Raw genomic sequence first — 24,319 nt, 5'->3', positions numbered from 1 at the left:
TCTCTACTCTCACTACAGATCAAAATGTTATCTGCATACAACATAGTAAGTTCATGGAGACTGTGTGATCTCATCCATCAACCCGTCCATCATTACTGCAAAAAAGAAAATTGCTCAGAGCCGATCCTTGATGTAATCTCAGCTCCGCCGTCAATGCATCCATCATTCCTCTCACACCACTATTACACTGTCCTCATACATATCCTGCGCCACTCTCGCATACTTCTGTGCCACTCCCGACTTTCTCATACAACTCTTCTCTTTTTCTGATAATAAACACCCGTAAATCCTACACACTGTTACAAAATCCAAAACACAAATAGAAACAATGAATGTTGCATAGAAGGGGTATTGATACATCAGACACATAATGTTGTTGTATATTTCTTTCTCTTTTTTAAATAAAAAACATAATACACCCAATATTGCACAGTAAAAACAAAAATATTTGAAAACGTCACAGAGATTTGACAAATCTAAACAATTATAAAGGCTTCATTAGCAAATGTCTGGTAGTCTGGACAACACAGTGTCATTTTTATTATTTTTTTCCCCTCTTTGGCCCAAAACAAAGGGTTCACTTGACTGAATCCGAACTCAGAAAAAGAGGTGTCACACGTGCTTTGGGAGTTAGGTTTATGTCACCACGGGATATTTGGCAAATCTTTAAAGGCATCAAACCCACGGCACACATAAACTCTGCGTACAAGTCCAGTGGATGCATGAGACTGCACTGTTTCGGTTTGATAAACACAGAAAAAATCCTGGGCGATGATCAACTCAAGCACATGATGAGTAAAATGTCAAGCTCCCGGAGAGTCTCTCCACCAGTGTTTTCCCATCAGCTGCACAGAGGAGGTCCAGGTATCTTCTAGGTGAAGCTCTGAAGATCCAGTCGATGGTATAAACTGAACCCTCGTCTTTCTTAGTTGAGTTTGGCACTGATGCGTATCCACTGCAGAGCCTGTCTGGTGTACTGAACTGCATGACAGATGCTACTGTGAAGAGTCAAAGGCCCAGATAAAGTGTTCAAGTAGTTGAAGAACTCTGCAACAAACAACAAAGACATTGTTCATTAAAAAAACAACAACCAACAAACAAAAAAACATTTGTTATAAGCATCCAAAATACAGTTATGCCCATTAATCGTATGTGTCCACTGGAAAACTACAATTTCAGCAACACGTTTCTGTTTTTTGTTTCTTTCCCTGCTCCTCCTAGGTCCTGATTTCCACCAAACCTGGTATGTGGATGAAGTTCAACTGTAGAATTGCTCTGAAAAGGTTCATTTTAGCAAAATGGAAGGTAGTGATTTGGCCAAAATGGGCTCTGACCTCATGGAATAACTGTCAAGGCCACTGTTAAAATGTGTTATTACCTTTATTCTCCTTTGCAAGGTTGTCTGCCACCTCCCAGTACTCGTAGCTGTACAAGACGCTGTTAGTTATGTTCAGGTGGTTTGCTGCCATCTGGTGGATACGGTGTGGAATGCTGATGAGGGAGGGGGAGATGCTGCCCCCATGTGACCCCTTTCCAGGGGGCTTGGCACTGGGTGAGATTGAAGACGGGGGTACCCCTGTACCCCTGGGAATGAAAACAAAATAAACCAATTGCGACCATTCTGGTTCAAGTGGCTGGAAAAATTCTCACAATCTGAATTAAACAGATCTTTAATATGATGTCATAAAGTTATTTGCCACCTACTTCCCAGAGTCGTTCCAAGACGGCGGTGTAGTAGGCACTTTTGGAGAGCTCTGTAATGGACACACAGTCATCCAGATTATTATATTTTACCAAATAAAAGCACCCCACATTGGCTATTTGTTAACTTTTTTATATACCTTAAAATAGTCCAACAACACTTTGGAGTATTTCAGAGCATGGTCCTTCTTTAAACGAAACATTTGCCAGTAAAGGAGAGCAAGGCATCGGAAACTGCAAACACACAAATACCAGTCAAAGCACACAGAGGGACCACAAATCATCCTCAGAATACAGGTTGTCGTGCACGATGATAAATGTAATACAAACAGATATGATGGCACACAAACGCACCACAAAACCGCCAGCTGTTTGTCTTCCTGTCTCACTCCAGGGCCGGAGTGGCTCTTAAGCTTCATTGCGTACCTTAAGAAAAAGGACGATTAAGAGCGGAGCTGCACTTTATGAATTTTTGCTTCTTTGTGTTTCTGCTTCTTTTTATCCAGATGTAACTCACCTAATGAGCTCGACCGTTTCTGAGTACATGGTATATGGAGATTTCGCCTCCAGTGGCCCTTCTTCCATTGCTTTTCCGCATTCCATGAAGGACAGAGCAGCATCAACATAATTCACCGCTTTTCCAAGCTTGTCCACCTGGAAAAGGGGAAAACAGAAAAACATACATTAGAAAAAATGCTAACCAGAGATCAAAAACTAGATGTATTTGGTACTAGATCTCTTGGAGGATTGTTGGGTATTGCTGGAATGACTTGTGTCAAACAAAAGGTTGCTTAGGGAGATTCAAGAGGATGGCATGATTCTCTATATGTGATCTAGTACTCAAGTGCTTCAGTGTTTAAGGATCCCATTTCCCGGAGAAGGTCATACCCATGTTTCACCTGGCTACGGCAGATAGATGGTTAGATTCCAGAGGTAGGGTTGCCTGGGTTGTCGCCGACACAAGGTTTTGTGGTGTGGTGGATGCGGCGAGGCGGACCATCTACACATGTAATTGTTGTGTGGGCCGCCAGAAGAGGAGGTACTGCTGGCCCACCACCAGTGGGCGCCCTGCCTGAAGTGCGGGCTTCAGGCACGAGAGGGCGCTGCCGCCACAGATACAGCCGGGGGTGACAGCTGTCACTCATTATCTCTTGACAGCTGTCACCCATCTACTCTACATCATCTCACTCCATAAAGACCAGACGTCATCTCCACCTCGTTGCCGAGATATCGTACTTCTTTGGAGGTAACAGACTCAGCCGTTTGTGTTTTGCAATATATCTGTATATTGTGAGTGTTTGCAGGAGTACCGGTCCCTTTTTCTGTGGAAGCTGAGTGAGTGCAGGACGGCACTCTTTTCCCCTGAGGAATCACAGCGGTACTCTGCAGAATATTGAGTGAGAGGTGGAGGTGGCATTCCCACCATTGTTGTTACAGGGTGTACACACACCCACACTTGACTGTCTTTGTTCTTCGCCAGCAGTACCAGATCCGACAGTCGGGGACGGTGATCACCTGGGAATTCGGGACTTGGCGGCTCCAGTATTCACCAGGTTCGGTGGCGGTGGAAATCGTGTGGTTCCGGCTCTTCTCAGGACAGACGTCTTCTATCCTCGAGCCTGCCCACACGTCACCTTTGTGGATTGACTGTAATCATATTCTGAGATTGTCTGTATGTTCGTTGTGCACCTTCACAACATTAAATTGTTATTTTTTGGCTCATCTATTGACCGTTCATTTGCGCCCCCTGTTGTGGGTCGGTGTCACTACACTTTCACAACAGGAATCATATGAAACCATTCACATTTTCCTTCAAAGATGTCGGACTTACCATTGCATCGGCGCGGTGCTTTATCCTCTTGGCTTCATGTAAGTAGTACTCGGCATGGTGTGGACTACAAAGAGTAACAAGGGAAAGAGTGAACATACAATCACAGTATTTTATCGTATTTGCTCGACCAAAGACCCATGTGTCAGCAACGAGAGTGATTCAATCAGTGCACTGAGCTGTGTGGATGATGTAAATATGTACTCACGGTTCATGGTTGGGCATGGTCCCCTTGTGTCCTATGGGACCCCAGGTCTCAGACAGTAGCTGGGGCTGTTTTAACACTTTCACACATTCCATCTCCATCTTGGGCTGGATTGACAGGTCATACATATCTTAATGTTAAACAAAAATCATAAAAAAAATCACTTTCTACAAAAATACTTTGGTCATATTCCCTCAAAGTGATCTGTGACCCTCAAGTGGTTATAGTTAATGTTGGATAGAACACAGAGTGAGAAGACCAAACTTTTATAGATGACAAGCTAGCTAAATATATAGCATGCTACAGCTGCTGTGGTGGTAAATGGAAAACTCTTTTGTTTTAGAACTGAGTAAACTTTGAGAACCAAAGTTCAGGTGTATGAAGTGTAGGGAAAAATAAAGTCTTGTCAGTGTTCCATGATGCATATTACAAAATGGCTGATGCACATCCAAAATGTCCTTGTAACTATCTGATCTTTATCTAACTGCTTTTAAAAATGGCTGACGCACATCCAAAATGTCCTTGTGTTTGACACAACCATCTGATCTTTTTATAGCTGTCTAATTGATAAAATAATCTGATTTTTTTATAGCTGTCTAATTGATAAAACCAAAGTATTCGCATCTATTTGGACGGCATGATGGAACACTGATTTGTTGCGTGACACGCAGACACACACTGTCAAATTTTTACATACCGTTTTGAACACAACATGAGCACGACACCCGCCTATAACCGGCTACTTCACTTCACTTTGCAGCCAATCACATAGCCACTGATTCACGAGAGGCTAAGGACCGCCCACATGGGGCCGGCCTAGACTCAGGAATAAAAGTTAATGCAAGGAGGAAATCTTGGCTTTTTGTTCCAGATGTTGCATGTGATCTGTTCAAAGACCCCAGCGCTGCTGACTCTCTGTATCAGTGTAGGCGCCTTTTCAATAAAACATCTAAACTTTGAAGTCTGTTTCCTGTCCAATTCTTAAATAAAAAAGAACCTAACACTCTTGTCGCTGATTTAACCACAGATAACACAAATACATGGTAAGTGATGAGTCCTGACTTGTTGATAAGAGATGCTAGCATGCTAATGTGGGTTGTAGTCATAGAGCTGTATATGAGTACTAGAGTCTGCACTCGCACTGAGATCTGTGCCGGCAAGGGGGCATGGTTGCCATTTTAACACCGGGCAACTCAGTGGCCAGTGCACATTGACGCTCATAGATCTGGTCAAGAAACAGCTGGAAAATGCCGGACAGCTGCGCATGTTGGTAACGCCACAACCAGAGGAAGAAGGGAGACATTTCCTTCCATAAGTAAGTCATTTTGGTTGTTGTTGTTGTTACTTTTTCCATGATTTCTGGGTGATAAACTGGTGTATCTTGCAGAGCGTAATGCCTGTGCAATGCAGGAATATGAAGACAGAAGCAGAACTGACATTTAAATGGATTTACCATGTGGAATTAATTAATGCCCAGTCTGGATTGTGTGTGTTGTGACATTGTGCCTTGTTATGTCTGCAGAATTTAGAAGCTGGACCTGTGTAAGCTTTCAACACTAACTTGTTTGGATTATGACATGTTCAACTTCAACTTCTGTACCTTGATTTTGCCCGGCAGTGCCTGGAATAAAATGTGACTCATGAACGATCATCCGCAAAGGAAGTGATTGTAGCTGGAACAGATCGGATCCGTGTGAACTTTCAACACTAATATTTCAGAATGTGTTGGTGTCAGGGTAATTTTAATACATTCCTTACATAATTTAATAAATTAATTTTACTGGCTCGATATTTTGCAAGCTTTTTTCCATGTGTGTTTACTTGCGTATCCGCATTGAAAATGCACATGAAACATTTGACATCTGGGCACTTCATCAATATTTTGCCACATGGCACATCGCTCTCCATGAAGGAACATTCGCGTTATGTAGGAAGAATTGTAAGTGCGGACCCTAGTACTCATATACGGCTCTATGATTGTAGTTCAGTGCAAATGCTGCTAACTATTCCGCATGTACAAAGACTGCAATTCAATTTATTTATACAGCACCAAATTATAACACATCATCTCAAAGTGCTATACATTAGTAACAACTAAACCTTACCCGCCCCATGAACAAGTATATCGGCTACAGCGGTGATAAATAAATTCTCTCAGCATTTTTTTTTTTTTGACTATGGGAAGAAACCTCAAGCAGACTCGATCCAGTGGGGTGACCATCTGTTTTGGCCATTCTAACATAAAAACACAATACCAGTTTGACAATATGCAGTGACAGAACATGAGTCTGAACTGAAGACATGATTATAAAATGCAATGATGGGGTGCAGTCACTAAACATCAAAATATTAAAATCCTTAGAAGTTGTTTTTTGTGGTCGAGGTAGAACTCAGTCATGACATTTACATCACAGATTGGTTTGTTGATGTAACAACAACAGCAATAACAAGGATAATAATTTCAACAATGCACTGCAACCACTAGCAGAGTAGGTACCAGGAGCTGTCATAACTACCATTTGGTGGGTTGGGGGCTACATATCTCTAAGAGTAGCTTTCTTGATTTTACAGCCTTTCAAATGGACCTCTATTGATCACAACTTTAAATTTTTGAATTTTTTTTTTAAATTGTATGTAAACACATATAAATGCCAAATACAATATAAAATTGTATTGTAATCAATCATACTACATATCATGGTGATGTTCAAACATATGCAAAAATGTGCAGTTGTTAAGTGTTAATTCATCTCAGTAGTTTGTAGCCATGTACTAAATAGTAAGACCCTTTGGCTGCTCCCTTGTTTTCACTCAGGGTCACCACATCAGATCCAAGGTGGATTTGCATATTGATTTGGCACAAGTTTTATGCTGGATACCCTTCCTGTCGCAACTCCCCATTGCATGGAGAAATGTGGCAGGGGTGGGGTTTGAACCGGGAACTTTCCGCACTGAAGTGCACTAACCACTTGGCCATGTACTAAATATGAGGGGTAAAAAACCCCCCCCCAAAAACCTATGTTCTGAACTGAAGAATTATTCTTTTATTCAATCAATTTCAGAGCAGAAGTAATTATACCCTCAAATGTTGAAAAGGCCAAAATAATTGTATTAACCATCTCCTTAATTGTCTAATTTACATTTTATGAAACAAAAGTTACAGTTGACATATGTGGTATTTAAGACCATAAAAAGCATCTTCTTGGGAAAATGTTTGAATGATGCATTTGATATATTTTTAGATGCCAGCTTGGATATTGGGGGCCATATTGGATTTAGTATTTTTTTGTTTATGTAAAATTGAACATCAAATGATATTTAGCATGTGATTACAATGGCATTTAGCATTCTATCATGCATATGTCTTTAAAGGCAAAAAATATTTTTCATAAAAATAAAATTTTGGTTGATCGGGGATCAATTTAAAAGCCTGTAAAAATCACGAAGCTAATTATGATTGGCATCATGCTGAAATTAACTATAGAGATACAAAGCTTTCAGAAAATATGGTATCCAAACATTCTGCCTCTGTTCGGATACTAATGGTTGTTGTTTTTTGCCTGCTTGTTTTTCAGCCAACAACTTGCTACAAATGAAGACATCATTCTGCCCATGAATTCACTTTGCAAGCAATGTGAAATCCATACTGAAAAATGCTCCAACTGGCTTGGGAAGTAGGGATTCCCCATTGGCTGACCTGGTAGAGCATTGGTCTCATGAGTGAGAAGTCTAGTGTTTGAATTATACCAGAAGCCACACAGATATACCACTTAATTACAAATGGGCACTGCTGACAGGATGTGAGAGGCGTCTGTCCCAGTTACAGGTGAAGATTCTGAATGCTTAGCTGCACCTGTGACCTCAGGATGAAGTAAAATGTGGTATGTGGTAAGGTGAAATCTGGATTGAAAAATGTTTCTACAAGCTTGACTAATGGGGATTCCCTTTAGCTGACCTGGAAGGGAATTGGTCTCATAAGCAAGAAGTCTGGTGTTTGTATCCCATTGGAAACTACAAAGATATAACACTCAGTTGGATAAGAAAGCATTTTTATTTTACCTTTAAAGCAGTATCTTTAGTTTTTTCTTTATTCTTGTGGGAGTGGGAGTAATGGTGCTCATAATTCTTTGCTTTGGATGATGATTTGGTAGACTCAGGAGTGTTGGGCAGAGGAGACAAGGGAGACAGTGGAGACAATGGCTTCTTATTGTCCAAGTACTCCTCCAAGTACCTGCATGTACACACACAAACGACAGCAAATGTGAATAGTTGACACATATACTGTGTATGACACATTTAACCTGAAACAGTGGGGTGTATCTTGGCTGTTGCCCCATGTTCACTGGAATCAAGTTCAAACCCGGCCTGATCCTCAACAGGTTCTAAACGAGTGCAGATAACAGATGGACAAGAGGAAATTCTGTGCGTGGTGTTCTCACCCGTTGTGTGTGGTCTCAGTAGAAAAGTTGGTCTCAGATGGGCGGGATGAGGAGTCCGTGCGTCCCGAGAGGTCCTTTGCATACGGCGTGCTCCTCTTGCTTTCACAGTGTGACCCACCATTCTCCAACTGGTCTCACAAACACAAATACACAAACACAGTTTGTGTCTGAAAGTTGTTAAAGATACATTTATCACATCACATTCAAAGACGGCGAGTAATATATATGAACGCTGAGTACCTTGCGTTTTCTTTTGCTGTCTTTATTCATTGTCTCGGGGTTGTGTTGGTGCTTCATAGTGTCTCTTTGCTTGTCCTTAGTTGATGAAGATGACAAGGAAGATGAGTTTTTTGTGGGTGTCGTGTTGGTGGTGCTATCAGGGACACGTTTTAGCAGACACAGATCGAACTGCACCACTAGATTTCGTAGCCCTCGTTGGGATGGTGCTGTAGCCTGTTCACTTCGCCCAAACGGGACCAGGGTGTAGAGCTTCTGCCTCCCCTCACTCTGCTGCTGCTCACCCGGAATACCTGGTGTAGGTCCTTTGGGGTGTACCGCCTTTGGCCTGTTGCTCTCAGGTCTCCCCGGACCTTGCTGTCCTCTCTTTCTGAGTGTCCTACTGGAGGTAGAATCAGCAGGTACTTTGGCAATCTTAAGCTGATACTCAGATTCTGATTCTGAACTTGAAGAAGAAGAAGAAGAAGAGTACGATTGTCTATGAGGGTCTGGGGAAATTATATGGGAAGGTGATGTGTCTATCTGCAACACTTTGTTTTCTTCACTTTTCCCTCCCTTTTTCGTCCTGCCCTGATGGCGTGACTCTTCTTGAGGGCAGTGTTGCTCGGTGTTTGTATGCGGTCTCTGTTTGGCCTGGACTGTTGGCCATTCGCATCCCTGCTGCTGCTCCCTCTGCCTCCTTTGTTCTTCTGTCGATGTCTCCTCTTTCTTCCTCTGACCATGTATTGCTTCCTCTTCCTCCTCTCCTTCTGAGTTTTGGATCCAGGGACGTCTCAGTAGCTGCTCCTCCGCCAGTCTCCTGTCTTCTTTTCTCTCCTGTTTGTCTTGTTGCTTTTGTCTATAGCGCCCCTCTTTTCTGTCTGGCTTTCGACTTTCTGTTGGAGTCAGGTGAACTTCTCTGTGGTCCAAATCCTGCTCCTTTGATTGGGGTTTCCTCTGTGATGTTTTTGTTTGCTCAGCTTGCACCAACTTTGGGGCTGTAGCCTCCCAAGATTTGGCTCTGGGATACTGACTCAGACTGGGTTTAGTGTTAGACCCAGTATCAGAAGTACTAGAAGTTTTAGAGGTATACCGAGAATGTGAACTACAGTGACCATTTGTTTCACGAGCAGTTGGCACTAAGTACTTTTCACCACTGGAGGAATTTTGCAATCCAGATTGAAATGCAGGCCTCGTCTGGTTGAAGTCACGATTGGATTTGTTATTATGGATTTGCTCAAGTTGTGATGTGTGTTTGGTGATGGAAGATGCACCAAGCTGTTTTGTATTTGGATTAAAATTAGATTTGAGTCTAGATTTGTGTTTGTGACTCTGGTTAGAGATTAAGCCATCTTTGGATTTGCTTTGGGTTTGGTCTTGGTCCTCTGCGGGTCTCAATTTCAACCTATGTTGATGAGGTTGCTGGGGACAAGCACTGTTTGTGGATTTGCTCTTGATATCAGCGTTGGGCAATGGAGCAAGCCCAGTCCTATTTTTTGTCCTGTGAGGGATGACGTTTAGGCTCGGCTGTGCTTGGTTCAGCTGCTGACAACTCTGAACTTGAGGATAGTGGCAAACCCTTGAAGGAAGAAGCCCAGAACCATGGCTTCTGGGAGGGTGTTTATTTATAGGGCTAGGGCTGCGGCTTGCTCTTGTACTTCCACATGGACTGGGGCAAATACTTGGACCGGGGCTAATGATAGGACTGTGTCTTGGACTAGGGCTGGGACTTGGGCAGGTGCTGGGAAATGGGCTAGGGCTGGGGCAAAAGCTGTATCCAGGGCTATGCAGTGGGCTGTTGTGGTTGTAGTTTAACTGTGGGCTGGGAATAGGGCTCTGACTAGGGCTGTATTCCTGATTGCTGTCCCAGGACCTAGCCGGAGATGGAGTTTTCTGCGTACGTGGTGAAGGAGGGCATGCTGGAATGGTCTGAGTGCAATCCTGTTGACCCCGGCCAGACTTTTTCCGAGAATCCTTCAGCCACTTGTCCAACTGCCACTGAGCAGAAGACTGTTGAATCGTCTACAAATGTAGAGGGAAAGGGGTAAATCTAACTGGAAAAGGTGGTATTAATAACAAGCTATGACAATTTAAATATTAGTTACTTATTGCTGGAAGTGGGGCACTATCATACACACGTGGCCCACAATAATGAGGGGCATACAAGAAATGCAGGACCGACTCATATTACATTTGCAGAATAACATATGAACCATATATTTGCACACTGGAATACAATATACCCTACAAGTATCAAAAACAATCACTACCAGGCAACCATTACTCCCTTAAAAATCTGTTTAAAGGTACTGACTCGTGCAAAAAACTGTTACTTCAACCAAAAATTCATTTGACATAATTTAATTTTAGGAGTCTACCTGGTTTTATTCCTGATTCTGACGTTCACGCTTGCACTTACAGGAGCTGAATCCTATTCCAATTATGCCAAATGACTCCCTTAACGTTTGGTAACCACAAAAATGACAAGACCCGAGACAGAACGTTCAAATTAAAAAGTTAGAAGATACTCACGGCTGGAGAACAAACTTCTTTTGTGCTCTCGTTCGCTCTCAGCTGACCAGTGCTAAATTAAACCTCTACTCCTCAAGTCAAATAGTGAACCCCCCCCCCTTTCCATATCCCTCGCCCTCTTTCCAGAGAGGACAGTGCATCTCTTGTACCGTCTCAACTCCCCTCCCTCCCTGCATCGATTCTGTACCCTCCCTCTTTCTCACCCTCCTTCTTACTACCTGGAACTCTGGAGCCGTGGCTTCCATAAGTCCAACCCCATCTCTTCCTCAGGAGACACTCAACGTAAATGAAAAACATATGGTGCATACCCTCCCTGCCTACCCCTCTTACCCCCATCGACACACACACACACACCGTCTCTATAGGGGCCCAGTATACTACATGTTTAGTAATACAGCCAATAATGTCAGACAGGGGCTTTCATTCATAAAAAAAGGGGCAGGGTGGACCTCCATTCCCCCCACATATCCACCATCTCAGACCACGTCTGGTCTGGTGTCCCCACAGTGCACCACACCTCCAAGAGTGGAGCCTACCCTCTGCTTAGCACTGAGCCACACCGTTTTCATCTGACAGCATGTAAGTCAAAGAAGAGACGATTAGTCTACATTCATTCGCCCAACGTTGTCCCGAAAAGATGACATGTCAGCATAAGATACAATCAGGATGACTTTCCTCTTTAAGACTCGGCTTGTTGACGTGACACTCAGGCACTAATTCCTAAAACTACATCATCTCCCCCACGCCCCCTTCTGCTTGCCTTTCTGACTCGCATGCATTCCTCATTCCTAAAACCATCCCTGCACCTGCTGTCAAGCAGCGTCTTCAGCGCTCTGGGGGTGGGGGGGGCTGTAGGGGTTTTCAGCCATTTCTTGGGTTGATGTTATGGCTCCCAGTCAATTTACTACCAATGCTATTTTAATAGTAGAAGTGGAAACCTCAGAGCATCATGGTCAAACACACTCCGTCTTGCAAAAAACAGAAATAAATAAATAACCAACTTTTTCCCACCAGATTTTGTGAAAATTGATTCTATACTCACACTATGTTGTAATTAAAAGAGGTCATGTTGTGCAAAACCTGGAAAGAAGGAAGAGCCCCCCCCCCCCAAAAAAAAAACAGCACCTCCATTCCTTTTAAAGCAACAGGCACTGAAACAGACTTAATTTTTTTGTTTATTTTTATTTTTGTTTTTTAGGCACCGCCTGAATGTCTCTGGGCTGTTTTTTTTTGGATACAATTTTTAATATCTGCAATAATCTGTAATGGTTACACATTTTTAATCTGCATGTTCTTATTATTTAACATTTTCTCTATTTTATTTTTTATTATTATTTGTAATCAATGTATATGGTTAGTATTTATAGTCATTTTATTGTATTATATTTGTGTATAACTGTTTGTACAATTGAAAGGTGCTATATTATTATTAGTAGTAGTATTATTATTAGATATCAGCCAACAAATGTTGTGATATTAATTTTGGTCACAACCAACTGTCTTCAATTGTTAAATCAGAATCACAATCAGGTTTACTGCCAAGTATGTGTTCACATACAAGGGATTCACTTTGTTGAGCGTTGAACACCCCCCCCCCCCCCAAATAAAAACAACAGCAACAACAACAAACAAAACAAAAGGAAAACAATGCAAAAGGCAATGAACACAAGTAGCTGCTGTAGTTTATCACCTCATCTGACAACTTCTCCTCACATCCAGGATTTGGGAAATCTGAACGGAATCCACATTTTATTTACCTATTTATAATGGAGCTTTTTTAATTGGGCCAAGTAAAGATATTCATGGAATAATAATAATAATATATTACTTTTATATAACACTTTCAACTCAAATGAATTACATAGTGTTCTACATAATACAACATAAAGACACAATGATAAAACAAACTTTTACATCCATAAGACATTTCAAATTGAACATCAATTAAAAAATAAAATATACTCGTACACATCAGCCTAAATAATTATACAAAATAAAAAAAATAATTATAGACAGCATAAAATAATAGGTTTTAATGTTAATGTAAAATTAAGGTTATGTTGTTTCATTTAATTAATGTATCTCTTCTCAGCTTTTCATTTACTAACTAGTTATAACCTCACAGTTAGTAGTAGCCTGTTACTTGCCCACCTTTGCCCCTCACACTTAACTATGTTTTCATTTGTCACATAAAGTATTTTTACTCAAAACTTGAATTTTCTTGCAACATTTTAAAAAGGACTTGAAAGTGTGCATTAAACAGAAAAGTTGGCATTTCCAGGAAAGCAAATGTTTTAAATACAGAGCTTCATTCTGCAAGGCTTTCACACAAACAGAAGAAAAAGACGCACTGACAGCGCACACGGAGAGAGACGGCGGCTCAGAAGCCCTACCTCCTTGCTGGTGCAGGGCGGCCGAGCGCTGACATGCGATACAGGTGACACGGGGTCACGGTGCACATCTGGACTCGGGCTGCGAGAATGAAGGCTGCTGCTCCCAGACTCGCCAGTGGAGTCTGAGGCCGAAGAGTCAGAGCTGGAATGTCTCACCCGCCTGCCGTGTGTGCGTGCACGCTGCACCGCCAAGCTGCCAGCCAGCACACATACACACGCAAAAACAAGGGTCAGTGCACGGACACACACAGTCTGGACTTACACGCAAAATCATAATAAATACACATGGGTGACAGCAAAAAAAAAAAAAAAAATGACTCCTGCACATCACCTTTGTAGGCTTTTCTGAAGGGTTATTTATTTTGTGAATAAAATGTGGATGTGAATCATGCTTGTGTTGGAGATAACTGCCACTGTAATGATTTATTTTTTAATATATTTCAACTACAGTGATAAAACACACTCTGTCTCATGATCCTGAGCATCATCACTGAGGCAATGCGATCCTCCTCTTTTAGGCCATGCTGCCAATTTTTAAAATAATAAATTGTCGTTATTCTTTTACAGAATAGTTTAAATTAGGGGTGCGGCAAGCTGATATTTCTATAGGTATTGAACTGCAGGGTGGGCTTGTCAAGAGAAATTGCTGCCCATCTGTCCGTCATTCCATCATCCCATCGGTATGGCACAACTTTCTGCATCCTAAAACTCTTGTCTAGAACCACTAAAGTCTGAGATTTCAATTTTTGCATTAGGAATTGTTGTATACCTAAAGGCCTGCATGATCAGTTTCATTCATTTCTGATTATTCTCAGTCATATTTTGGTGTTTTCAACTTAGTTGTATCTCTTGCTCTTAGACACAAAGCTTACTTGTTTACATTTAAATATAAATCTCATTATATAAAGCAGTGGTGTCCAAAGTATTCCAGAAAGGGTCGAGAGGGTGCAGGTTTTCTTTGCAGCCACTGACTTCAGCAGGTGATTTCACTGATTAACATCACTTTGAACAGGTGGAATGAGTTCATCAGTGAAATCACCTGCTGAAGTCAGTGGCTGCAAAGAAAACCTGCACCCTCTCAGCCTTTTCTGGAATACTTTGGACACCACTGATATAATAGTTTGTGTCTACGGCGCATCCAGAAAGTATTCACAGCCCTTCACTTTTCACACATTTTTTATGTCATAGCTTTATTCCAAAATGGATTAAATTCATTTTTCCTCAAAATTCTACACACAATACCCCATAATGACAATGTGAAAAAAGTATTCTTCTTCTTCTTATTTTTTACATTTTTGCAAATGTATTAAAAAGAAAAAAAATCATATGTATATAAGTTGTTGTGGTCTGTCCCCTCTCCATGTCTGTGGTCTGTATTAGTTGTCTTTGTGGTCTGTCCTCTGTCTGTTTTCCTATGTTAACTGTCATTGTGTTTCAGTCCTGTCTGTCAGTCATGTGGTGTCCCTGTTTGCACTCATTTACATCTTTAAGTTCATGTTACTTTCCTGCCTTTTTTTCTTTGGGTTTGTACTTGGTCATTTTGTGGTTCTCTTTTTAGTTTGATAATATTATTATGGTATGTTTTGGTTCTACTCACCCTCGGGGCTATTTTGAGGTTTGTGTCACTTTGTGTTTGTCAGTTTCTGTGTGTTTGTAGGCGTGTCTTGTTACCCGGTCTCCCCTACACCTGTGAACTCTACACCTGTTGCTTATTGGTTCATTTGTGTCACTATTTAGTCCTGCACTGTTTCCTGTTTTTCTGGGTTCAACTTAACATTAGTATTCACAGTCTTTGCCATGAAACTCACAATTGAGCTCAGGTGTCTCCTGTTTCCACGGATCATCCTAGAGATGTTTCTACAGCTTAACTGTAGTCCACCTGGGGTAAATTCAGTTGAACAGACGTGATTTGGAAAGACAAACATCTGCCTACATATAAGGTCCCACAGATGACAGTGCATGTCAGAGCACAAACCAAGCATGAAGTCAAAGGGATTGTCTGTAGACCTCTGAGATAGGATTGTCTCAAGGCACAAATCTGGGGGAAGGGTACAGAAACATTTCTGCTGCTTTGAAGGTCCCAATGAGCACAGTGACCTCCATCTTCTGTAAATGGAAGAAGTTCAGATCCACCAGGACCCTTTCTAGAGCTGGCCGCCCATCTAAACTGAGTGATCGGGAAAGAAGGGCCTTAGTCAGGGAGGTGACCAAGAACCCGATGCTCACTCTGTTAGAGTTCCAGTATTCCTGAACCTTCCAGAAGCACAACCGTCTCTGCAGTAATTCACCAATCAGCCTGTATGGTAGAGTGGCCAGACAGAAGGCCCTCCTTAGTAAAAGGCACATGGCAGCCCACCTGGAGTTTGACAAAAGACCAGGCACCATCCCTACACTGAAGCATGGTGGTGGCAGCATCATGCTGTGGGGATATTTTTCCATGGCAGGGACTAGGAGGCTAGGCAAGATTGAGGGAAAGATGAATGCAGCAATGTACAGAGGTATCCTGGATGAAAACCTGCTCCAGAGCACTCTTGACTTCAGACTGGGGTGACAGTTCATCTTTCAGCAGGACAATGACCCTAACCACACAGCCAAGATATCAAAGGAGTGTCTTCAGGACAACTCTGTGAAAGTCCTTGAGTGGCCCAGCCAGAGCCCAGACATAAATCCAATTGAACATCTCTGGAGAGATCTGAAAATGGCTGAGCACCGACGCTCCCCATCCAACCTGATGGAGCCTGAGAGGTGCTGCAAATAGGAATGAAGAAAACTGCCCAAAGACAGGTGCACCAAGCTTGTGGCATCATATTCAAGAAGATTTTATGCTGTAATTGCTGCCAAAGGTGCATCAACAAAGTATTGAGCAAAGGGTGTGAATACTTTTCATTTTTAATGAGTTTTCAAAAATAAAAACAAAAAACTTTTTTCATGTTGCCATTATGGGATGTTGTGACTCCATTTTTGAGGGGAAAAAATTAATTTACTCCATTTTGGAATAAGGCTGTAACATAACAAAAAAGTGGATGCACTGTATATTAACAATTTATCATTTTTTATTGTAATTTTAAAGTTGCTGAACCTTTAGTATTTGGGAAATCTCTAAAATAATAAAAAAAAGTTTCTATAAATCCTTTTATGTAAATGTATGGAAATTTGTTATTTTTTCCACTTCATTAGTATTAGGATATATTCATTTTACAGTTTCTGTTTGGCAGCCATTTGCTGCCAGTCATATGACAATTTTTTCCGAGAATTTTTTTTAACAGTTTAATCTGTCATCCAAGTTGGAAGCAGGGTAACAAAGACTTTTTTGTAATGCATATGCAACTACATTTAGGCACTCAGACAAGCACACATACATGATCATTCAGTGTTACATCTACAATATGCCTCCAAATGTATGGCGTCAAATACCTGTTTCCATCCCAAGAAGCAGATTCATTGGTGACCTTTAGGGACACAAAACATACAACCTTATTATCACAGCAGTACGCATTTAAACTGCTTCTGAATTTCCTTCTGTAGATGTATCACCCCTGAGTCTCAACATCTAACAGTTAGAAACTAATTAGGAAACTATTCTTAACTGTGTGTCAGTTTTGCCAAACTGTATCTGGGGGTGCACACATGCCACTAAAACTTGTCTGAAAAAACAGACTTGTGACTTTGGCAAACACTTCAGTCGTGCTCTCGTTTGCTTTCTCCTCCGCTTTCTGTCTCCATGTTTTCCTGTCTGCTGGTCTTCTCGTGCATCAAAGGTCTGTTTGGTTTACTGAGTGAGAAGAAACAATAGAAACCAGATATGGGCAGTTTTGGAAGGACCGGACATCCATCTACTTTACGCCATGCCATTTTGTAATGTAACCCAGATGTCCTTCTCCCCAGCAACCACCTACATCTTCTCCCGGGGAATCCCAAGGCATTCCCAAGCCAGATGGGACATGTATAATCCTTGCGGTGTGTTCTGGGTCTAACCTATGTTTGCCGCACACTTGCACGTACCTAGAAAACCTCCAGAGGGAGCTTTCAACAAGGCATTCTTATGAGATGACTCAACTACCTCAACTGGTGTCTTTCAGTTTAAAGGCCAGGGGGTTCTATAGCCTGACAACCGTCCCGGCTATGAATTGGGCCGGATACTGGCTTCCATCTTGGAGTGAGATTTCCCACTCCTAAACAACAGTAGGAGAGCAGCACTTGCACCACATCAACGTGAGGCTGACGCATGGGCTGACGTCAGCGTCTCGGCCGCCAACAAATCACAGGTTAGGAGAGAGAGGCCAGTATCTGGCCCAATCCAGGGCCGGGTGTCAGGCTAGGGATTCTACTTCTTTTAGACACTACTGAGAGTTGATGATTGGAATGTCACACTCAGCTATCTCTTTACCTTGACAGTCTGCAGGAATTCCTACAAGTACAGTAGTGTTCAGAATAATAGTAGTGCTATGTGACTAAAAAGATTAATCCAGGTTTTGAGTATATTTCTTATTGTTACATGGGAAACGTCTCACAAATCCAACAAGACCAAGCATTCATGATATGCACACTCTTAAGGCTATGAAATTGGGCTATTATTAAAAAAAAAGTAGAAAAGGGGGTGTTCACAATAATAGTAGTGTGGCATTCAGTCAGTGAATTTGTCAATTTTGTGGAACAAACAGGTGTGAATCAGGTGTCCCCTATTTAAGGATGAAGCCAGCACCTGTTGAACATGCTTTTCTCTTTGAAAGCCTGAGGAAAATGGGACGTTCAAGACATTGTTCAGAAGAACAGCGTAGTTTGATCATTTTTGCTTTTCTACTAAGGATGTGGAATCTCACTATCCTAAAGTAAGGATCAGATGACCTCAAACAATGGCTCCAATAAGGCCCCCTCCCCCCAAAAATACCCCAAAGCGCATGGTCGTAAACCTCCTCTAGGTGCTTACAGAAATGGGAAACGAGCTTAATGGCTCACATAGACGGTTGGTCAACTTCCGTTGCCCTTCCAGGATCTTCACTAATGTAAGACTCTTCAATAAGCAATGAAAAGGATTTATGGGAATATTATACTCAAAGCAATGTGGAAAGTAGTGATTAGTTTTCTTCATGAAGTGTCACTTACTCCTTGAGTGTCGTCTTCGTCACTGCTCAGCTTCAGGTCATCTGCAAGCATCCTGTTATAAAAGAATCACAATGTCACATGTAATTAATACATGGACACTTTGTTTTCATTCAGGACTTTGGCCAAAGTTCATAGTTTCAACTGTAAGTTAATTAGTAAATGAAATGTAAAGTTATATTTGTCTTTTTGTTTTGTTTTTCCTGATCTGCAAAATGAGCCAATCTGTTGCTAAAAACCACGAAGCATTGCAACCCTAATTCATAGCAAGCATTTAGGGAATAACCCTGTTGTGTCTGATGATTTGCAGAAGTTCATGCTGGTTATACGGTCGCAAATTGAGCTTTACCTGCAACGCGTTAGCAAAGCTGGTGAAACGGATATTTGCGACTGTAATCCAACATGAATGTCCGCAAATCATCAGACACAAGGGTGTTATTCCTATTCTAATCCAATTCCATTGTTTGCACGGTTTATTTTTCTGTAGGTAATTTGGTCGGCAAGGCTTACCATTGAGGCAGCGTCGCTCCAACAGCGGTCAGGGCACAGAGTAATCCATCAAATGTGAAAATCCATCAAATGTGAAATGGGAATTCTGTCTCAGAATCCACATAAATACTTTCGTATGGTATCTTAATTCATCCATTTCGGCATCGTCGTCGGCACGCGACTTTTCTCGCTCTCAGCTAACAGCGCCATTACTGGACATCTACGTAGCAGCGCAGCGAGTAATACATTCACAAGCACTTCTAGCCCCATTTGGTGATGGAGGACGGTTCCCCCCAGGGGCATGTTTGTGACACATACATAAAACAGGGAATCTCTGGTTCTTCTAAGTGCCTCTATGATCAAAATCCAAAAAGCTGTCGTCTTTATGCACAACCAATCCATTTCAAAACGCACTTTATACACTCAAAAAATAACTTGCTCAGTGAACATAAAAAAAATTATGTAATGCATTAACGTAGCCAGAAACAATTTTGCTGAGTGACCTAAGTGTAAATTTGTTGAGTCATCATGATGAATTTGCATTACTGTTACTTAATTACCATGGTTCAGGCCAACTAGATTTGAAAAGGTAAATGTAGACCTAAATGTAAATTTGTTGGGGCAACATGTATTGTGTTACTGTTACTCAATTACCATGATTCAGGCCAACTAGATTTGTAAGGGTAAATGTAACAAAAATAACAAACTAGGTCCCTTCTCCCTTGTTTGCTCTCGGAGTCGCTACAGCAAATCTGAGGTGGATCTGCATGTTTATTTGGCACAGGTTTTACACCAGATGTCCTTCCTGACACAACTCCACATTACATGTAAAAATGTGGCAGGGGTGGGGTTTGAACCTGGAACCTTTCACAATGTAACCAAGTGCACTAACCACTTGGCCACCATCCCTGCCCTGCAAGTAGTGACAACTACTTTTAAAATAGTACAGTTACATGTGTTGTGTGGGCCGCCAGAAGAGGAGGTACTGCTGGCCCACCACCAAACTGGACCTTAGGAATGCGTATCACCTGGTTCGGATCCGGAAGGGAGACGAATGGAAGACGGCATTTAACACCCCATTAGGTCATTTTGAGTACCTGGTCATGCCGTTCGGCCTCACTAACGCCCCCGCGACGTTCCAAGCTTTGGTTAATGACGTCTTGTGGGACTTCCTGCACCGATTCGTCTTCGTATATTTGGACGATATACTCATCTTTTCCCCGGACCCTGAGGACTCATGTCCAGCATGTACGTCAGGTCCTGCAGCGGTGTTGGAGAACCGGCTGTTTGTGAAGGGTGAGAAGTGTGAGTTTCACCGCACCTCTTTGTCCTTCCTGGGCTTCATCATCTCCTCAACTCCATCGCCCCTGATCCGGCCAAGGTTGCGGCGGTGAGAGATTGGCCCCAACCAACAAGCCGTAGGAAGCTGCAACAGTTCCTCGGCTTCGCAAATTTCTACAGGAGGTTCATTAAGGGCTACAGTCAGGTAGTAGCCCCCTGACAGCCCTGACCTCTCCAAAGTCCCCTTCACCTGGTCGGATCGGTGCGAAGCCGCGTTCAAGGAGTTGAAACACCGGTTCTCGTCTGCACCAGTTCTGGTGCAGCCCGACCCTAGCCGCCAGTTCGTGGTTGAAGTGGACACCTCTGACTCAGGGATAGGAGCCGTGCTATCCCAGAGCGGAGAGACTGATAAGGTTCTTCACCCGTGTGCCTACTTTTCTCGCAGGTTGACCCCAGCTGAATGGAACTATGATGTCGGCAATCGAGAACTCCTTGCGGTGAAAGAGGCTCTTGAGGAGTGGAGACACCTGTTGGAGGGAGCGTCTGTGCCGTTCACGGTTTTCACTGACCATCGGAACCTGGAGTATATCAGGACCGCCAAGCGGCTGAACCCCAGGCAAACCCGCTGGTCACTGTTCTTCGGGCGTTTTGACTTCCGAATCACCTACCTCCCCGGGACCAAGAACCAGAGATCGGATGCCTTGTCCCGGGTGCATGAAGATGAGGTCAAGACTGAGCTGTCGGATCCACCGGAGCCCTTCATCCGGAGTCCACTATCGTGGCCACCCTCACCTGGGACGTGGAGAAGACCATCCGGGAGGCCCTGGCATGGAGCCCGGACCCCGGAACTGGACCAAAGAACCGTTTATACGTCCCACCAGAGGCCAGAGCTGCAGTCTTGGACTTCTGTCACGGTTCCAAGCTCTCTGTCATCCAGGGGTGCGTAGGACCGTGGCAGTTGTCCGGCAGCGCTTCTGGTGGGCGTCCATGGATGGCCGACGGTCCGGGAGTATGTCCAGGCCTGCACCACATGTGCCAGGGGCAAGGCAGACCACTCCAAGACACAAGGACTTCTGCAACCGCCTTCCGGTGCCTCGTCGCCCCTGGTCTCACATTGGCCTGGACTTTGTCACGGGCCTCCCGCCGTCCCAGGGCATGACGGACCATCTTCACGATAGTGGACCGTTTCTCCAAGGCGGCCCACTTCGTGGACCTCCCGAAGCTCCCTACAGCCCAGGAGACAGCAGACCTCCTGGTCCACCACGTCGTACGTCTGCATGGGATACCAACTGACATTGTCTCGGACCGTGGTCCTCAGTTCTCCTCACAGGTGTGGAGGAGTTTCTGCAGAGAACTGGGGGCCAACGTGAGCCTCTCGTCCGGGTATCACCCTCAGATGAATGGACAGGCACAGCGGGCCAACCAAGAACTGAACAGGCCCTCCGCTGTGTTACATCCGCGCACCCGTCGACCTGGAGTCACCATCTGGCCTGGATCGAGTACGCCCATAACAGCCAGATGTCCTCTGCCACCGGCCTCTCCCCATTTGAGGTGTGTCTGTGGTACCAGCCCCATTGTTCCCCGTGGTGGAGGGAGAGGTCGGTGTGCCTCGGTCCAGGCCCACCTGCGAAGATGCCGTCGGTGTGCGCACTGCCCGTTCTGGCCTTGGTGAAGGCCCAGACGAGGGCTAAGGCCCATGCAGACCGCCGGCGTCCCCGGCCCCTGCTTACCAGCCCGGGCAGGAGGTGTGGCTTTCAACGAAGGACATCCCCCTCGTAGTGGACTCACCCAAACTCAAGGACAGGTATATTGGTCCATTCAAGATCCTCAAAGTCCTCAGTCCGGGAAGCTGGGAGCTGGAGCTTCACTGCGGGTCCACCCGGTTTTTCATGTTTCCCGGATCAAGCCACACCACACCTCACCCCTCTGTGCTCCCGGACTGGCATCGCCTCCTGCCCGGATCATCGATGGGGAGCCTGCATGGACGGTTCGCAGGCTCCTGGACGTCCGTCGGAAGGGCCGGGGGTTTCAGTATCTGGTGGACTGGGAGGGGTATGGACCTGAAGAACGCTCCTGGGTGAAGAGGAGCTTCATCCTGGACCCGGACCTCCTGGCCGACTTCTACCGACGTCACCCAGACAAGCCTGGTCGGGCGCCAGGAGGCGCCCGTTGAGGGGGGGGTCCTGTTGTGTGGGCCGCCAGAAGAGGAGGTACTGCTGGCCCACCACCAGAGGGCGCCCTGCCTGAAGTGCGGGCTTCAGGCACGAGAGGGCGCTGCCGCCACAGACACAACCGGGAGTGACAGCTGTCACACATCAACTCATGACAGCTGTCACCCATCATTTCATCACTCCATAAAAGCCGGATGTCATCTCCACCTCGCTGCCGAGATATCTCTACCTGTGAAGGTAATTCTCTGCTGTACTGAAAACTGTGTCATAGTCTGAACTCTTTTTGCAGCCGCTTTCCTGTTGTGTGCCTTATCTGCTGGATTGGCGTTTGGTGTGAACAGCGACGGCTTCGCTTCATACCCCAACCAGATAAGTGGTTAACAGGAGCTGCACGAGTGTGTGATTAGAGGTGGAGGTGACTTTCCACCTTCTGACTGTTTTTGTTACTGGGTGTGCACACACCCACATCTCACTGTTTGTGCTCCTCGCCAGCAGTACCAGATCCGACAGTCGGGGACGGTGATCACCTGGGAATTCGGGACTTGGCGGCTCCAGTATTCACCAGGTTCAGTGGCGGCGGAAATCGTGTGGTTCCGGCTCTTCTCAGGACAGACGTCTTCTATCCTCGAGCCTGCCCACACGTCACCTTTGTGTATTGACTGCTATCAGATTCTGAGATTGTCTGTATATTCCTTGTGCACATTCACAACATTAAATTGTTACCTTTTGGCTCATCTATTGACCGTTCATTTGCGCCCCCTGTTGTGGGTCCGTGTCACTACACTTTCCCCAACAACATGTCAACTTAACTTTTCTGTGTTGGATCAGCACACTTTATGCAGATCCATCATGGATTTACTGTGGCGACCCCGAGCGTAAACAAGCGAGCAGCCAAAGAGACTCACTGTTTTTTTTTTGTTGTTGTTACATTTACAAATCTAGTTGGCCTGATCCATGGTAATTAAGTAACACTAATGCAAATTCATCATGTTGACCCAACAAACCTACATTTAGGTCACTCAGCAAAATTGTTTCTGGCTACGTTAATGCATTTTACTTGGGTGGAAATACTCTCCGTAATTTTATTATGTTCACTGAGCAAGTTAAATTTTAAGTTGTTGCATGTTATGTTAAAACTACATGATTTGAATGTGTTCACCCATAAAACTTGATTTTATATTGTAGAAGCTACATTTTAGGCTAAGGTTCATGTAACATAAAAACCAACAACACCCATGTTGTTGTTTTTGAGTGTATGAACTCCAGGTGAACTCCACAAAACCAGACATGTTTCAGTTCATTTGATTTTTGGTTCTTCAGTGCTAGTTTGATTTGTTCATGCTCATATGTGTAACTCAATGCTGCCTGGGAAAAAAAAAACTAATTCAGGAATCTTCTTACACCGTTGCCCAAATATGTTGACAAAGGCTGAATGTAATAAATATGAAACGTTACGTAACAAAGGCTCTGTGATAACATCAGACACGCAGCTGGCGTGCAGCCCTCAACATGTGAGTCCCATTAAAAAGAGGATGTAAAGAGTTAACCAACAGGACAAAACGGCAATCTCTGCTGACAGCTCGCCATAACGTTAACTGACCTTTAACCTTGTGGTGTTGTGCAGCTTCAAGCTGGTAGCCGTGCTGACTGAACCCCATATTTCTGCACATGATTTGCGTCTAATTTTACAAAACATGTTGAGAACCGCGTCGACTGTGCGCGCGATGTGTCTTTACGATGCAGCTGCAGCTCAGGTTTGATGGTGGATCGTGTTTCCTTGTGTCCCACTTACGATTTGTGAGGCGCCCATGAGGGTGACGGGTCATTGCAGCTGAACGTCCCCTCGAGCTGACAGAGAAAGAGAACGAGAGGGATCACAGTCAAACTCCCGCTGCTAATCATATGTTAACAGAGGAGCAGCTGCACATACTTTGCCTTGGTTGTGCGCTCTGATGTTTTGCATC

General features: G+C 43.9%; 1 protein-coding gene, 1 long non-coding RNA gene and 1 pseudogene across 2 annotated transcripts; 1 reads left to right on the top strand and 2 right to left on the bottom strand.

Annotated features, from left to right (window-relative positions):
• Nucleotides 1-784: 784 nt before the first annotated feature.
• Nucleotides 785-24,277, bottom strand: LOC117524670 (AF4/FMR2 family member 3-like). Its single transcript, XM_034186485.1, has 15 exons — nucleotides 24,148-24,277; nucleotides 18,418-18,469; nucleotides 16,729-16,763; nucleotides 13,315-13,507; nucleotides 8,414-10,411; nucleotides 8,174-8,301; nucleotides 7,794-7,965; nucleotides 3,738-3,841; nucleotides 3,533-3,596; nucleotides 2,219-2,355; nucleotides 2,056-2,127; nucleotides 1,842-1,935; nucleotides 1,705-1,754; nucleotides 1,379-1,584; nucleotides 785-1,047 (listed from the first exon to the last, which is right to left on the bottom strand). Exons 1-15 carry the CDS (start codon nucleotides 24,255-24,257, stop codon nucleotides 926-928), a joined length of 3,537 nt encoding a protein of 1,178 aa, XP_034042376.1. The 5' UTR covers nucleotides 24,258-24,277; the 3' UTR covers nucleotides 785-925.
• Nucleotides 6,496-19,747, top strand: LOC117524671. The gene is made up of 2 exons (XR_004564825.1): nucleotides 6,496-6,570; nucleotides 19,661-19,747. It is a non-coding gene; the product is annotated as an uncharacterized LOC117524671 (long non-coding RNA).
• The window catches only part of LOC117525335, a 39,062-nt pseudogene continuing 39,003 nt past the window's right edge, over nucleotides 24,261-24,319 (bottom strand).

The sequence above is a fragment of the Thalassophryne amazonica genome, chromosome 14 (assembly GCF_902500255.1).
Source record: "Thalassophryne amazonica chromosome 14, fThaAma1.1, whole genome shotgun sequence".
NCBI lineage: Eukaryota > Metazoa > Chordata > Actinopteri > Batrachoidiformes > Batrachoididae > Thalassophryne > Thalassophryne amazonica.
Note: the sequence above shows the minus strand (reverse complement) of the source record. Positions and strands in the feature narration are given on the sequence as shown.